A 16621-nucleotide genomic window follows, 5' to 3' on the forward strand; every position below is an offset into this window, starting at 1 on the left:
CATGCCGTTTTCACACTCCCTCCGTCCTTGCATCTTTGCTCGTTCATGGAAATTCCGGCACACGCCGCGCTTGATGCCAGGATCGTGGCGTGTAATGTCTCGTTGGTGCGAGCCGCAACTGGCATCTTTCATCACACAACAATCTTCGTATAGGTGTTTGCGATCCAATCTTTCAGGCTTTACCCTTGACAAGGAAGAGTTTGGTCTACAAGTCGGAAACTGCGATCAAATGATTTAAATCTCTGTGACGTCATTCGAGGCCTTAAAGACTTGTTCTAAATCTTCAACAGGCCTCACTTGTAAATACTGGCGGGTATTTTCATGACGTTAAAGGATGCGACGACGGTATGGCTTAAGTAAGGGAAAAAGGAATCATGAGTTGATTTCAGACCCCCTTGGCGGCTTTCAGGCACCGAAGATTATTCGCCAGTGACCCTCTATTTTTAATTTGGTTCATCCTAGGCACGCTGCAGCTAAAGCTCACTGGTGGCACAGCGTGTGTTTTCCCGAAAACCGACCACTGATAGAGAATTTATTCGCGGGATTTCGATCCATTAGAGACAGGGCAACCAGCGCTTATCCAAAACAAGGAATGAACAGCCGTTCTAGACAGGGATTTAGATCCTTCATCTCCCATACCGTCGCTTGGCGCCACTGAACCACGATCCTGCATGACCAAAGAGCGAAAGTCCCAGAGCAGCATCCACAAGCTTTTCCGCCAAACCGCTGCAGCCTAGTAGTTTTGTCCCCTGAATGTTTAGGCCCTTTTCGTCTTATGATGTCCATTAGCCTCTTCTCTTCGTCTCATGTCGGTATTGTGATGGGTTTCACTCCGTGACCGGACTATGAACGCCTCAATATGACCACCTCGAACAACAATGCGGCTTCAGGGTACTATGGTGGCCTCGAGGTCGATAGCAGACCAGGGCACGGAGGTGAATGGGGCGCGGACGACTTTGCAAAATTTCGGGTGGCCGATCAGAACAATTTGCCCGAAGTTCACAATAGCGGCGGCGAATTCCCGGAAGTCAGCCACCAGTATGGCCACGACTACTCGATGATGCAGGCCGTTCAACCGACGGACGGCAGCCCTGCGGCAACATACCAAAACCCTTCATACCAGAACGAAGGCTTACACGAGACCGGATACTACGTATCGAAAGACCAATATCCGCCCGAGGTCGTAACGGACGAAAAGCACGAGCAGAACAATCCCGGAACAATATGCGGTGTGCGGAAGAAGGTCTTCTGGGTCGTTCTGGCTATAGCGCTCTTTATTGTTGTCGGCGCAGCAGTCGGAGGAGGTGTTGGTGGCGCCATGTCCGCGCAGAACAATTCACAACAATCGAGCAGCTCGTCAGGCGGGTCGAGTGACGGCGGTAGCGGAGGCGGTAGCAGCGATGGGAACAACGGCGGAAGCGGCGACAGCAGTGGTGACAGCAACGGCGATTCCAGCAACTCGACGACGAGCGACATGGATATACTCCCGAGTACAAACATTGGCGCCCTCAATTTCACCGATGCATATGGCTATGTCAACCACATGGTCTTTTACCAGCTTCGCTCGAAAAATCTCATGATGTCGTCGTGGAACTCGAGTACAAACGTGTGGTCCTCAGCCATCGCAAATAGGGATAGCAATGTCAAAGCGGGCACTCCGATTAGCAATAGTTTATTTTGGCACAGCAATACCGTAAGTTTCCCTTTTGATCCATCGCCTGCTCATCTTCACCTAACAAGAAACTTGCAGACCCGCGACGTTCGCATCTACTATCTGAACGATGATAACCAAGTTGCTGGCCAGATCAACGGCAATCCTATCTATGGAATGACTTGGGACAAGTCTGGAGTCTCGGACACGTTTACTGCGAGCCCGAATTCACAGCTCCTCTCCAATGGCATATATACCCCCGACTCATACCTCTCCAACTTGGTCATCTATCAAGACTCCAGCAGCACTCTACGTGTACTCCGCCGGACTGGGGAAAGACGGACTGGGTGGCAGTTGGCATATCGACCGACTTTGGAAAGCCCGCGGAGGGCACTGGGTTGTTTCTGATCCCTGTCTACACCAAGGAGTCGACCAAGAGGATGTGCCTCTTCTACACCACTGAGTCAGGGTCACTTACCCAGCTGACCTTGACAAACGACAACGACTGGACTAATAACACGTTACCCACGACACTGGAAACAAACACTACAATCACGGCTTTTTCAAGTGGATATAATAACACCAATCTCGTAATGCACGTATTAGCGACACAGGCAAATAAACCGCCGGTGCTGACAACGTATAATGAAGGAGAATGGTCGAACGCGGGGGAGATTTCCACCATGTCGGGTGATGACAGGCCAGTCAAGATAACTGCTAACTCGGCTGGTAGAGTATACGGTCTGGTGCAGAGGAGTAATGATAAGGTTGAGATCGTGGAATGGGAGTGGATTGGCGGCACAACATACAACAAAATAGGTGTGGTAGATACAGTGTCATGACGTGCGAGAAATAGCTCGTGCTTCTGCGAACCTTCCTACAATAGTTGATGATTTTCCTTCTGAGCTTCATACGCATTCCCCAAAGACGATGCCAGCGTTATCCGTTGCCCATGGACGGACATACATGATTGCCTGCTCTACCTACTTACACTTCTTAGTGTTTCATGCCTTATACCTAAATCCTCTCCTTATTTGCCTCCTCTGCTCCCTGTTGCAGATGGATGCAATCTTTCCTCTGCGTCCAATCTGTTGTTATGAATTATTGTGTACACCCATGTGCCTGAGAGAATGCCGAACGCGATGATTACCAACGTCATACTTATAGTCATTCCCCTTTGATAAAATGGTCCGTCGCTGGTTTTGAAGATCCAAGCTGAGATGTAGCTGGAGGTGTTTCCAACCCCAATCACGAAGCCGCTCCCGATCGCTCGCTGAAATGGAGTTTGCAGATTCTGCATGGTGAGAATCCAGATCATTGGAAGAGTTATGTAAGTGCCAAGCGCGATAAAGTAAAGGGCCATCATCGTGACACTTGAGCTTTCACGCTCTTCATTGCGCAAGATAGCGTAGCCGATGACTGTAAAGACAAACCCTATGAGGCCGAAGGCAGAGCGGTGGTTGAGGCGGTCGGCTGCATAGGCTGTCGTCAAACAAGCCACGGCGGCCACCACAAATATTGGAACGATCTGGGCCTGGATCTCCGTTGCATCTAGCTGTGGACGGAAAGATTTGACGAATGATGGCGAAAAGATAGAAACTGAGTATGCCGTTGTAGTTGTGAAGCAATATAGAGCTGCCCAGCAATAGTTCAGTGGGTTTGTGAAAAACAACTTCCACTCCGCCAATATGCCGACGGTAGTTGTGCGAGTTTCCACAGAATTAATGATGATGCTCTTCTCTTTTTCCGTCAAAAATTTTGCTTTTTCCGGGGGCCGACGTTTGCCACCGAGCATAGCAGCGCAGCGACAACCGTGATGATGCCTTCGATGATGAAAATCCTAGAACAATCAGAACAATCAGAAAGTGATGCGCGGCTTGTTATCTTAGGTCAGGAACGCACCATCTCCAACCGTGAAAGTTGTCGGTGGTCTTGATGTTGGCAATGGCATACGCCAAGAAATTTCCAGCAATGCTTGAGCAAATGTTGGCCACAGTGATGAGACCGAGCCTCCACTGAAGATGAGTCGGAGGGTAGTATAGCGAACAGAGAAACACGCAGCCCGGTATCAAACCCGCGTCGAAGACCCCAACGAAGAAACGAGTGACCAATATCTGATCAAACGTATTGACAAATCCCTGACAGATCGTGATAGCCCCTGGTCTAGTGTGTTAAAGGATGTATTGAATCACATTGGAGAGTCGATTTTCCTGCGAGTACTCACCAAGCAGAACATCCAGAAGGCACATGTACCACATGTAAGAGAAGTTCAACTTGCGGTCCAAAACCCGCATCAAAAGATTACTCGGTACTTCGAACAAAATCAACGGGGCCGCAGGCATGGTCAGCATGATGAAAACCTTCATGGCGTCAAGCTTGAGATCTTGGGGCAGTTGGCGAATGAGAGCAGCCCAATATTCGTTCGTCCCATGAGCGACAAGAAATTGAGAAAGAACATGGAAATCATCAGGTTCAGGTCCAGTTTGTACAACAGCTTTTTGTCGAAGATCTTTCCCCCGAGTGACGAGCCATACGATTCGCTCCGGACGAAATCGCTCCTCGAGGAGGTTGGCTGTTGGATGACGCTCGCCAACTTTATTTCGTCATCAAATGTTTTAACCATCTTTGAGTTCCGTTTCGGTCGATCAAGCTCGAGTTCCAGCGGATCTGACATTGCCTACGAGCTGAAGAAGTAGCCCCTCCTAGATGACTGAGTAGATAAGGCGAATCGAATATCCCGTTGAGTGTGATCTAGCAAGTCATGACCAAGCGTGCCAACAACAAGATCAAGTGGCCTGGGACGAACAACTGTTTTAATACCAGCCCAAAGTTACTATTCATGGTGCGTAAGCATCGGTGCATGTAGCAAAGCTCCCGCTTACCCCGACGTGTCCGTCCGTGGGTTCCCTGTTTAATGAATGCTAGTTGCACTTGCAGTTTTGCTGCGAAGCACAGACTGATCTTGGTCAGCGGAAACTAGATGTCAGACGTTTCGAAGGCCAGACCGTGAACTCTGAAGCTGGGAACCCCACGCGTTCGTCCGCGCTCAGAACCTTCAAGCGTGGAAAAAGAGAAAAAGACAAGTAATTTCTGGAAGAGTTGTGGGTCATCACGCAGCAAACGCTCTCTATGCCATGCTTTGAAGTAGATTGCCGAGACGTCTCCTGTTGAATGACAGCTAGGCTACATCTGAAGCAGAAACCCGTTACGTAGTTTGCACAATGGGGATTGCATAAGACCTGGTAGAGTCTGTTTTCTGCTGTGATCTCATTTCATAATCGGGGTTGGTTTCGGCGCTCGGTCAATCTAACGATACTCTAAGACGGCCCTCCATCGGGTGAGAAAGAAATAAAGAAAAGCGTACCATGTGATGGCTGCCGGTCATACCCCGCTTTACACCGCCTTATCTACCTACACCTTTAATTGCCCGGGATGGCCTCTTAAGCACCTCGATACACCTTCCAAAATGAAAAAAAAGAGGAAGAAAAAAAAGGTAGGGGGTGAACCCGTTTGCAAAGCGCCTGAGACTTTTTGACGACTCAGGAGATCCCTTTTACCTGGAAGGAGATATCTCAGCATTTGGCGTCTTAGAGAGTGTTATAGAAGCTCAAGCGACTGATACGAGGACGATTTCTGATCTCGTGCAGTGTAGGTGGTTGCCATAAGAATTAGGAAATGGTCTTGATCGCTTACTTTGCCAACCTTGTCTTTTGCAAGCATATTGATTCACCTCACGTGTGAACTAATTGTGGATGATATTTAGAGGAGTCGGCGAGAAGGAAACCGATGTTTTCATCACAGTTATTCAAAGAAAGACCTGCGACTGACATTCCTAAGTCGAAAATTGACCAATAAGTTCACGTGCCTCGGGAAAATAAGACGAGCGTACCCTAGTCTGCTACTGTTAAGCTCAACCATGATTTCTTCTTGTTTCAGCGTTCCATTAACGTCATCATCGCATGAATATTGAGGGTTCACGATCATATTGGATCATTGTCCAAAATCTGGTGTCAATCACAGATCTCTCTCTGGATGCTACATTAATCCAAGTCGGAAGCATGCCGGTCTCCAAATTAAGACACTCTAAATGGTCCACCGAAACCGTTACTCCTTTCCTTAATCTACTAGGCCTTTTCTTGTAAGCATGCTAGAAAAACCTCAAAACCTTGCAGCTCGGCACGCGAGGGGAGCCGGGTGCGGAACTTCCAAGATACTTCCCAAAGGCAAGTTCTTAATACCTCCTGTTTGGCATAAAAAGACAGTTAAGTGACCGCTTACTTTCGTTTAATATCAAACTCAAAACGGTTTCTACGAAGATAAGTCAACGGATTAGTGGAACCGGGTTTCCCCAGATGCAGAATCTTTGGGTGTGGAGAGGAATACATATTTCAACCAACACGACGAGCTGTCAGATCAGATTCCATGTTCTTCACAAGCTCAGCTTTAGGTATTGCTAGATTGTTCAGTTCAGGGGCGGAATCCTCAGGCAACGCACAGGTTATTCTATCGCTGGGGGTTTTGGACGAGATTGAACCTTTGATGCAACAGACGACTAGGCTGTAATTTCCATGCAACTCTAAAATCGATTTATTATGTCGTAAATTGCAAATCTTCATCGATTGGAAAAATTGACTAGGGCCAGCAGGGTCGATAAGTTGATAGCAAGTGAATAGTTACGCAAACTGCGGCAAGGCATGCGTCGATATCAGTTTATTCCCAAAAGTTACAGTGGTTTCTGCACCTCAGATATCCTACATAGTACGTCGAGGTCTCAAGGCTACACGGTATCCCCTACTCCCATCCCAACGTCTGTTCCCCTTCCAACATTCCACAATGTAGGTCAGACCAAGACATTACGTGGGGGTGTGAGCGCGTCATCCCGCGCCGGCGATTCAATGGAAAGCGACCCTCAGCAGCGCTGAATCCGTGGATTGGTCTTGGCCGGGCGGATACCGGGCCTTCTAGTGTCTTGTCGCCAAGTCCGCCGAGCCTTGGGAGACCGGGGTGGTTTGAGTATCTCCGCCGCCGACTCCCACCTGTAATGCCCCAGCGAAAGGCTGAGGGGGGATTCGCTAAAGTCTTGTCCTAGGTAATGCTAAGACTCTTGCGCTCCCTGTTGCCCATCTGACGTTTGAGATGGGGTCTCTGCGAACCCCATGAGGCGTGACAAAAGCAAGATTGCGTGCTCGGTTGGGAACGTCTCTTGTGGATGCAATGCGAAAACTTCTATAGCCCAGTCAGGTTCTCTTCTATATCCCGTGAACTTGATAAAAAGCAGAGCATCGACTGGAAGCTGGGTACGTACCGCAGCATGTTGGATCTTTCCCTTTGTTATTCCTCACACCTCTTCTTCCCCACTTCCAATTTCGAATACACTCAAGACCTCTCCCGTCCCTCAAAATTTCATCATCCTAAGCTATTGTCACACTTTTATTCATGCCTCATACGCTGTTGAACTACACTTAAGAGCCCGATAAAGAAACCCCGACACCCAGCCATGGACGTGATCAAGAAGATTGGGGGCTGGTTTGCCCCCCCGCCAAACAAGGCGGAAGACGGTCGTGATGCTTGGCCGTCTAGGGCCTCCTTTCTTTTGGCATCAATGGGTGGTTGTGCCGGGATGGGTAACCTGCTACGATATCCGTCTCAGGTTTATAACAATCATGGCTTGCAGTGGTACATACCGTACTTAATGGCCGTTTTCATCGTTGCCATTCCCGTATTGGTGCTTGAGATTGCAATCGGACAAGCCTACCGCGGCGGTAGTGTCGTTGCATACAACAACCTCAACCAGAGATTGAAAGGCACTGGTCTGTCGTTGCTCTATGTTGGATTCGTTGTCACGCCGTACTTCGTCGTCAACTTGGCGTGGATTATGAGCTACTTCCGACATTCTTTCACCAGCCCGCTTCCGTGGACTGGTCGTGGTGAGGAGTTTTTCAACCGGGACGTCGTCGCCAACATCGATCCGATTGAAGGCAACCTTACAGCAGACGGCACCAGCGTTCTAAACTACACGGAGTATCCTGGCATCGCCCTTATCGGAGAGACAACCGGATGGGCTGCTTTCACCTTCTTTCTGATGTGGGTTTCGATTTTCCGAGGCGTCGGTTTGACTGGCCGTGTTGTTTACTTCACAATGGGTCTTCCAATTGTTGTAACCATCATCCTCATTGGTAGATCTGTTTCTCTGGAGAACGCTGGTGAAGGTGTCAAACTTTACTTCGCCACATGGAGAGGAGGTGAGTTGGCAAAGGGAACTGTATGGCAGACAGCTTGCGGTCAGGTACGGTGCTTTCCTATCATTTGAAAACTTCCTGCTTTTTTCACATGACCCTGAACCCAGCCATTCTCTTGACAAACACAGTTGGTGGATATTGACCGCTTCATAGGTGTTCTTTAGCACAGGGGTTGGCTTCGGCTACTTCACATCCTACGCATCATACAACCGCCAGTACTCGAACGCAGTTATGGACTCTATCCTGATCGTTTGTAGTAACGTTCTCTTCGAGAATATCGCCGCTTTTGCTGTCTTCGGTGTTGTAGGGTACTTAGGAATGCGTCCGGACCCCGAAAATCCCATCGGAGGCTTCACCGTCGGATTCTTGACCCTTCCCCTGGCCGTTGCCGAGATGCCCGGCGCCAACTTTTGGGCAGTTGCTTTATTCTTTACCCTCATGGTCCTTGGCTACAGCTCTGCCTTTGCCATGCTCGACGCCATTGTAACTTTAGTCATGGACACTGGCATCAAGCTTTCTCGACCAATTGTCGTCACAGCCCTTACCATTGTGTCGTTCCTCCTTGCGTTGCCGTACTGCACGGAATTTGGATATTACCTTTTGACTGGAATCGACCGTTGGGTCAACGATGTTGCGTTGGTGTTCGTCGTTTTTGCGGAATGCATCACATCCACAAGCGTCTATCGCTGCAAGGACGTTATTGGACAGGTTGGAAAGCCGGCCTTCATCGTTTTTAATACATGCTACATCTTGGCCATGGTGCTCGGAGTAGCTGTTGCTCATTCTGTACAAGCCGGAGCTGGAGCCGGTGTTGGTTTGGGACTCTTCTTTGCTGGTAGCATTGTTTCTGTCCTTATCGCAAAGACCCCTGATTCCATTCCACCAAGATTCTGGAGCAGGAATGCCTTCCTTAGCCGGTTTTGGTATCTGGCTTTCTACTCTGTAAGTCGATTCTTAAACTGTCACAAAAAAGTCTCGCTAATATCTTTCCAAAGGGAAACCAGCTTCGGCGCGACTTGAATGTGGTCATTGGTAGTGGCAAGAACTGGAACATCCCGACATTTTGGCCTGTTCTCTTGCGCTACATTTCAGGGCCCATCTTGAGTATCGTTTATGGCTTCTCATATCCTGCGTTCTACCAAGTTCGCTACGATCCCTTGCACATTCTCGGTTTCGCCGTAGGTCATGTCGCACTCATCTTAATCTTTGCCGGATTTATGGTTCCGCGATGGTTTAACGTCTTCATCCCGATCCATCGACAAAACGAGGGAAAGATTCATTATGCACCTCTGATCACTATCGGTGCGGACGAGGCCCAGGCCATTGCAGCCGGCAATATGGAGCAGGGGCAAACGCACACGCCGTCGCCCTCGGATGATGGAGTGGGCCGGAAGTGGTCGCCTACGAACGACGGCCTGACCATGGAGAATGAGAAGAGAACTAACATCTGATACCAGTCACTCACAGTTCCTTTCTTTTCCTTTTTTATTTTTCTTTTATTATTTGCTACAGAAGGATTCTCCATCTGCGGGCTGTGGCTGTTGGTTGTCTAGCTTCTGTCTCTGTGACATTGCCCTGTGATCGATCCAATCGCTACGGCGCCGGAGTGAACATAGCCACAACACTGTCCAGAGCTACCATTCCTTGCCGCAGAGATCCAGAAGCTGCTGTATATGAGTTCTGTATTCAAAGCCGGATTTGTACGGTTGTCTGAGCGTGGTCCACAAGGATGATGTCATTGCATTTGGCTGAGCGACTGGGGAAGTCTGACAGCCTCATCAGCAAATCTCGACGGTAGCCGTTTGAACCAAAGAGATCATCTAGGTTGCCAAATAAACAGAAATAAATGACCGTTCCAGATTTTGCTTTACTGCTGACACAGTTCATATCCAGGCTGCCGGTTTAAACTGCTAGCACTAGAATTTCCATTTTCACAGACTACGATTCGAATTTACTTCAGTTTGGGAAACTTTTCCCACAAAGGATATGAATCCTTGCTATAGAGCCTTTTGTAAGCCTGCTACTTGTGACATCGAGTTCAACCAACGATTGAAGAGCTAGAGCTTTCGGACATGGATATTGACGCTGTACAGTTTTCTTTCAGCCAATGACTGGATAAGAATTGCTACACGGTTCGAAAGACAACATATATTCTCCTTGACCTGATGGCAAGGTCGAGCCAGTCGAATACCTAGCCTTTGTGGACATGAATTCAATATATCACTCAATTCGAGGTGTGGTCAATATGCTCTTGCCAATCGTCGTTCTTTTCGTCCCAACTTGGTTTGGACCGTAGGCATACTGAATGCGACCCGAGCTTTGCTGTTGCCATCAAAGAGTCAACATTGAACGCATCCTGCGTTATATTGTCGATGGTCTTCAGATGTGGTGGTGCTAGCCTACGTTGGTCCTCATCGATATTCGATTCAATAGATGTCGAAGGATACTTGCAGAAAATTGATGTGTTGATCATTATCCACTGCGGGGCGAAGTGACCGTTCCTATGTAGCATCTGAACTGACCGTGGCCAGTCTTCCTGAGCTTGTTTCCAAAACAATGCTAGATCTGCGCCTGGGGCACAATCTGGCGGTTGGCGAGCCAGGCGAGCCGAGGTTCGCTTCGTCTGATGTGCTGTTTAAAATCAGTTGTGACACATGTGCGGGGAGAAGAACGATAAATATAATAACACCCAAATTTTAGACAAGCAGTCTCCACTGCACAGTCGGAAGTGCTCAAATCTATCGGGTTTCAGAAGCATCCTACATTGTCTACATTACTGACAGATACTCACTAGATTTCACTATGCCATTGCGAGCAAATCTTCCCGGGCCTCTTAAGCAGCGTGATAATAGCACGGCGCGCATCGCATCTGCGTCTGGTTCTGCAGCGGATCGGCGACATGGATTAGCCGAGCTTGTCCGCGATGAGGACATCCAGTACATTGTCGGCGACTGGATGTCGGAGTACAACATGGCGCTCAGAGGAGGCGCGAAAGCCGATTACCCGACCAGCTCATCAGAGTTTGAGCCCTCTTTCCTTGAGGCAATCGAGCCAGCACTGGAGTCCATCGATGCCAGGCGGATCAAAGTTGCTGTCAACGCGGGCGCGAGTGATACAAAGAAGCTACACGACATTCTGGTTGATGTGATCAGTGACAAGGGCCTCAAACTCAGGGTCGCATGGATTGAAGGGGATGAGGTTATTGATGTTGTTCAGAAGGGCTTGGAATCAGGAGAAGGTTTCAAAAACTTAACAACAGGTCGCCAATACTGAGACTGCGCCCAGAAAGAGTTATGCTGACCGAAAGCAGGTGAAAAAATTGAAGATTGGCCGTTTGAGCCGATCTATGCTCAGGCATATCTCGGCTGTTGGGGAATTGTCGAAGCATTTAGGCAAGGTGCTCATATTGTTTTGTGTGGTCGTGTGGCTGATGCATCTCCGACCATTGCTTGCGCGGCCTATCACCATGGCTGGAGACGAAGTGATTACTCGCAGCTTGCTCATGCACTTGTCGCTGGTCACTTTATTGAGTGCACCACGTACGTCACTGGGGGAAACTTTTCGGGGTTCAAAAAACTCCCCGGCACATCCGTTGACATTGGCTTTCCAATAGCTGAAGTCGAGGTAACCGGGGAGTTCTGGGTTTACAAACAAGCGTGGAAGGGTGGTATGGTGACTGTCGAGACTTGTAAGGCCCAGCTACTGTATGAGATTCAAGGGCCTTATTACTACAACTCGGATGTTGTTGCCGTACTTGACAATATCAAGATGACGCAGGTAGGAGAGAACAGAGTGTACGGTATCCATATACAGCCCTAAACCCCGCTGCCTTCGCTAACTTGATTTCAGACGAGTTTTCGATGTTGGAAACATCAAACCGCCACCTACAACTAAAGTTGGTATAACTGCTAAAGGCGGATACCAAGCAGAAGCACACTATTTTCTCTGTGGTCTAGATATACAGGAGAAGGCGGCCTTCTTCGAACGGCAGCTTCGGCATGTTCTTAACGAGCCGTCATTTTCCTGTCTTAAGTTCCGAACTAATGGATCCTGCCCAGCAAACCCGACCAATCAGGACGCTGCAACGGTAGACTTACGCATCTTTGCCCAGGCCCGCAGTGAGGAGGTATTATCGCCGTTCAATTTCCTCAAACCAATCGTGGACAATATCATGCAAAGCTACCCCGGTGCGACTTTCCACTTGGACACGCGGCAGGCGTTACCAAAAGAATATTACGAATACTGGGTAAGCCTTATCCCGCAAAGCGCGGCGAAGCACATATGTCATTTGCCATGGAAGAATGATCGGGTTGAGATTACCCCACCATTGGATACGGTTGAGTTTGTGTATGAACAGCCGACGTACGAAACGAAGAACCCTATCACGCTCGCATCCCTTGGGACGGTAACGAAGGCGCCGCTTGGGTACGTTGTACATGCGAGATCTGGTGACAAGGGTTCGGACAGTAACGTTGGGTTCTTCGTGCGGAACGCGGATGAGTGGGATTGGCTGAGGTCGCTCCTGTCTGTCAGCAAGATTAGAGAACTTTTGGGGGAGGATGATAAAGGGAAGCCCATCTTTCGGTTTGAGCTTCCACACCTCCTGGGTGAGTGACCAACGTTGGTCCTTTGGTAACGTTAATGCTAAAATGGAGGTAGCTGTGCATTTCCTCCTGAAAGATCATCTGGACCGCGGAGTCACCGCCAGCTCGTCATATGACTTTCTCAGCAAGAACTTGGCAGAGTATCTCCGATGTAAACACGTCGAAATCCCAGCCAGGTTTTTGGCACGTGGTAGAATTTGAGCGTTTTGCTCCTGCTAGGGTACATCAAGCAACATCGGGAGCGACATGAGCTGTACCAGTAAGTCCATTGAGAGGTAGCCATACTGCGCATCCCAGACATCAGTGGGCCAGCGACAGGATGCGACAGGATGCGACATGATGCGACGTGGCAAAGCATGAACAAGACGGAACACGCAAGAAGCAGGCGGTGGAACTTGTCAACAAGGAATCAGACCAGCCAAAATGTGGAAGAGTGGAACATTGGCTGGGTTCGTTGATACCAACTGCTTTGTAGCTTTGGTATTCTGGGGAAATTTCTACCCCGCAAGAAGCTTGATGAAATGGTACCTTCGACACGCTTCTCTATTCGTAAGCCGTTGCGCAAGCTACTTCATATACAGCAACCAACGCCTTGAGCTTTGTGATGTGAGACCTGGCTTGAGTGTACCCTAGAAGGTGATCGAGGATCTTTTCCTGCGGAGCCTACTCAATGAAAATGAAGAGCCCAGACACACCAAACTTGGCCGCGCCACTCTTCTCGATCCAGTCAGCTTGTTCATTGAGATAACGTTTTCCTCTCCTAGCATCTTCGTGGTGTCAATAACAAAGAAGCAGGTGAACAGAATGGCTCCTCACATTAGTTGCTCTGCTTTTCTTGTCCCTGCGACTCCTTATCAATATTGAGCTCAGGCTCACCTAGCACAGAAATGAATTCTATTAGATAAAGCAAACAGGCTATCCGGGTCCCGAAAGCAGAATGGGGTGACGCGATGATGAGCGAGTGGCGGTCGAAAAAGCAGGGCTGAGACCAAGGCACCCTCTGATTGTCAAACCGCGCAGCGACTTGGGTAAGCTGCCGGATGGATGCACGGTCAGCCAAACCGAAATAGGCAAATCTGGATGTCGGTCAACTCTGTGCGCCCCTAACGGACCTTTCACTCCATAGGTATTGCAAAGCGTCTGTCCAATGCCGCTCCGAGACCTCGGGGCCCAAGTGACCCACTGATCCCCTTTGCTTCTCGGGATGCTGCAGTCTGCAAGCCTTCGAAAAGCCCCCAAATAAACTTATGGGAGCCACTCCCTGTCATGTCTGAAGGGTCCCTTAATTAGAGCACCGATGGACTGCTGGAATTGCTTATCATGCCACCGGAGCAAATGTAGCGCCTTCGTCAGATATCACGTTAGGATCAGCCTCAGCCAGCCCCCATAGGTATGGGTTTACTACAACGTCATACATAGCTCTGGTATTTAGGCTTCGGGAACGCCCGCTAACTTGCTGGTTCTAGATTCTCCGATCTCCATCAGCTTTCCCCAGACCCAGACTTTGAATGCCCATAAACATCCAATTTTTTCAATCGCTTTTAAGTTCTTTCTGAAGCGCATACTTCTTTGGCTTGCCAACCTCCACCCGATCCACCGAGAACCCACCATCCATGATTCGAAGCGTTCAACTATACATTGTTTAAACATCACTCTACGACAGGATGCCGAGACTTTGCGATGCTATCAAAGATGATCACCGAAAGATTGAACAAGCCTATCGATATATTCTTACATCTACGACTCCCGAAGACAAAAACCGATGGAGAAACGAGCTCGCTCTTGAGCTTGCGCGGCATTGCATAAGTGAAGAGCAGGTGTTGCTGCCCATTCTCAAGGACCGATTGGCGGATGGCGATTCACGAGGCGCCAAAAACCACACGGATAGGGAGAGCGTAAGTCCCACTCCTCTAGCTTAGAAAGGCTCTCGATCTAATCTGAAATAGCTGAAAGAGAAAATTTGCCGGCTCAAAGCTATCCCAGTTATAGACTTGAGCTTCGAACCCGAGTTGAAGGCACTCTGGGTTCACATGGCTGTCCACGTTCGTGATACTGATCACCAGGATGTGGCCCGTCTTGAGGAGTGCCTTACCATCACTGAGTCCGAAGATCTGGCGCGGCAGTTTCGAGAAACAATGTCTTTGGCACCAACCCGCAGCAACACTTCAGCCGCCAGGGGGCCCCCATCTCAGTTAATTACCGACTTCCTCGCCATTAAGAGCGGGTCCATCAAGGATATTGATCCCATTCTGCGGGGATGTCGGTGAGGAATCTAGGGACGGACAAATTAGACGTAGCATGATGAACGACGTTATGACGGAATGAGGACATAAATCTATACTTTGACACTAGACTTTGTGAGCGTGGGCTTAGTTCGTGCGTGGATTGCACGTTGGATCATGTCGACTTTGGTTCCTCATATGCTCCATTCGCGAAATTAACATTCATGGTTGGAAGGTATCTGAACAACTTTGTTATTCCTCGAAAAGAATGAAGAAGAAAAAGTTTTGCGTCAGCATTTCTGCCCCATTGAATATAACTCCTGAATTTTTAGCGGCTATTGTTTGATCTTTACTGTCGAGGGTCCGCATTAAAGCTATTTTATTTCGTCGCTTTTCAATTGTATGGAACAACGTCCTATTTAACATGATAAAATTTCAGTCATTTAATTGCCAGTGTCCACATGGGAGGGTGAACAAAACGGTTGCATCGAGATCCGACCTGGCCGGAGCCGGGGCTGCTGGTCGGGTCCAGATCCACACCCGGGCGCACGCCGATTCCAACATAATTCAATCACGTCCACGTCATACGGATCAGATGCACCGCGCATTCTTCATGGCTCCGACGCATTCCCCATGCTCATTATTTGTACCCTTGCGACACCTCTATTCACTTACATATGACATTGAAACTTTGTAAGAGCTCGCGTAGAATACCACGGATGTTTTGGATTAGGCATGGCTGTTTTGGTTTCGAAAGGTCTGCTTTATGGAAACTCGTCGTTGCCGACTGAATCACGTCTCAGATTAACCCAAAGAAGGCTAAATTTTCTTGTGGAGGGGAGTAGGGCCTATACTTCTGGGAGATGTATTCGCAGCTGGGTGCGGCTAGATGGAATCCTTGAATAATCAATCATGTTGACGTTGTGTACTAGTCGATAAACATCCACAATTCTTGTAACCATAAAACTTGTTTTGTAGCTTACATACGTGCTCATGCGTTAACTCATGCACAACTAAATGATAAAAGTATGCGACCTCACCCAACCAGAACGAATCCACCCCACCTTATCATAAACATTGACACCAGTTTGAGTTAAGTTAGTGAGGTACTGGTGTCATCAAGCGGCCTTTGGGCAGTTGCCAAGAGATATTTATGACTGGGAACACCAAAGCTTGCATTCTGAAGGTGGCGAGATGTCATGGATCAAGCCGTTTAGTAGTTCATATGATCTGAGGGCAAGTGGGCACTCACAGCGGAGTTCAAGTTCACCTCGGACATCATATAAAAGTGCGTCGCCATATAGGGATCAATCTTACAGTCGTACCGGTTTTAAATCGAAAATCGATCGAAAACTCATTGTATTAGATACTCAGGGAAACAAGATGTCCTATCACAGATATGGTTCCAGAGACGAATACCGGCCTCGTCAACGCCACCACTCCCCAACCTACTCCGACTACAGTGCCGGCGCAGCGGAGTATACCTCAACACGGGACGCTGTGGCTGTAAGTGTTCCCCATAAGCACATTAATCATCATGACTGGAGGAACCAAGCCGAAGTATATGAGAGAGAGAAACACCGGCCACGCGCACATCAAGAACATCTCTACGAAGTGAGGCGAAAATATTCTCCATCAAGATCCGAAGTCAACGCAGAGAATAGTGGGAATCATCACAGACACGAGCATCGCCACAGCCATGGGAGGAGCAGCAAGAGGAGGCATTCGAGTTCGGACACCAATTGGACCCAGGCTGCTGTCGCAGCTGCTAGCGCAGGCATCATCGAAGCAGGACTGGCACGACACGACAGGGATAGAACCGCCAGGGTGTTGACAGCTGCAGTGGGAGCCGGAGCAATTGACGCTATTGCCGCAAAGAATAATGAGAAGCCGCACAGAAAGTGG

At 48.8% G+C, this 16621-nt stretch overlaps 4 protein-coding genes across 4 annotated transcripts; all 4 read left to right on the plus strand.

Annotated features, from left to right (window-relative positions):
- Nucleotides 1-859: 859 nt before the first annotated feature.
- ColSpa_03757 (uncharacterized protein) lies at nucleotides 860-2493 on the plus strand (the record flags this gene model as incomplete). The annotated part of the gene is made up of 4 exons (XM_049269969.1): nucleotides 860-1294; nucleotides 1559-1693; nucleotides 1751-1933; nucleotides 1957-2493. The coding sequence occupies 4 exons, from the start codon at nucleotides 860-862 to the stop codon at nucleotides 2491-2493; spliced, it is 1290 nt and encodes a 429-aa protein (XP_049125926.1).
- A 4850-nt stretch (nucleotides 2494-7343) lies between these two features.
- On the plus strand, nucleotides 7344-9341 carry ColSpa_03758 (sodium-dependent serotonin transporter; the record flags this gene model as incomplete). Its single annotated transcript, XM_049269970.1, has 3 exons — nucleotides 7344-7893; nucleotides 8060-8832; nucleotides 8886-9341. The coding sequence occupies 3 exons, from the start codon at nucleotides 7344-7346 to the stop codon at nucleotides 9339-9341; spliced, it is 1779 nt and encodes a 592-aa protein (XP_049125927.1).
- A 1351-nt stretch (nucleotides 9342-10692) lies between these two features.
- ColSpa_03759 (uncharacterized protein) lies at nucleotides 10693-11163 on the plus strand (the record flags this gene model as incomplete). The annotated part of the gene is made up of 1 exon (XM_049269971.1): nucleotides 10693-11163. The coding sequence occupies one exon, from the start codon at nucleotides 10693-10695 to the stop codon at nucleotides 11161-11163; it is 471 nt and encodes a 156-aa protein (XP_049125928.1).
- Nucleotides 11164-14158: 2995 nt separating this feature from the next.
- Nucleotides 14159-14761, plus strand: ColSpa_03760 (putative hemerythrin-like protein; the record flags this gene model as incomplete). Its single annotated transcript, XM_049269972.1, has 2 exons — nucleotides 14159-14389; nucleotides 14441-14761. The coding sequence occupies 2 exons, from the start codon at nucleotides 14159-14161 to the stop codon at nucleotides 14759-14761; spliced, it is 552 nt and encodes a 183-aa protein (XP_049125929.1).
- Between the last annotated feature and the right edge of the window lie 1860 nt (nucleotides 14762-16621).

Source organism: Colletotrichum spaethianum (genome assembly GCF_022836535.1).
Source record: "Colletotrichum spaethianum MAFF 239500 DNA, contig07, whole genome shotgun sequence".
Lineage (NCBI taxonomy): Eukaryota > Fungi > Ascomycota > Sordariomycetes > Glomerellales > Glomerellaceae > Colletotrichum > Colletotrichum spaethianum.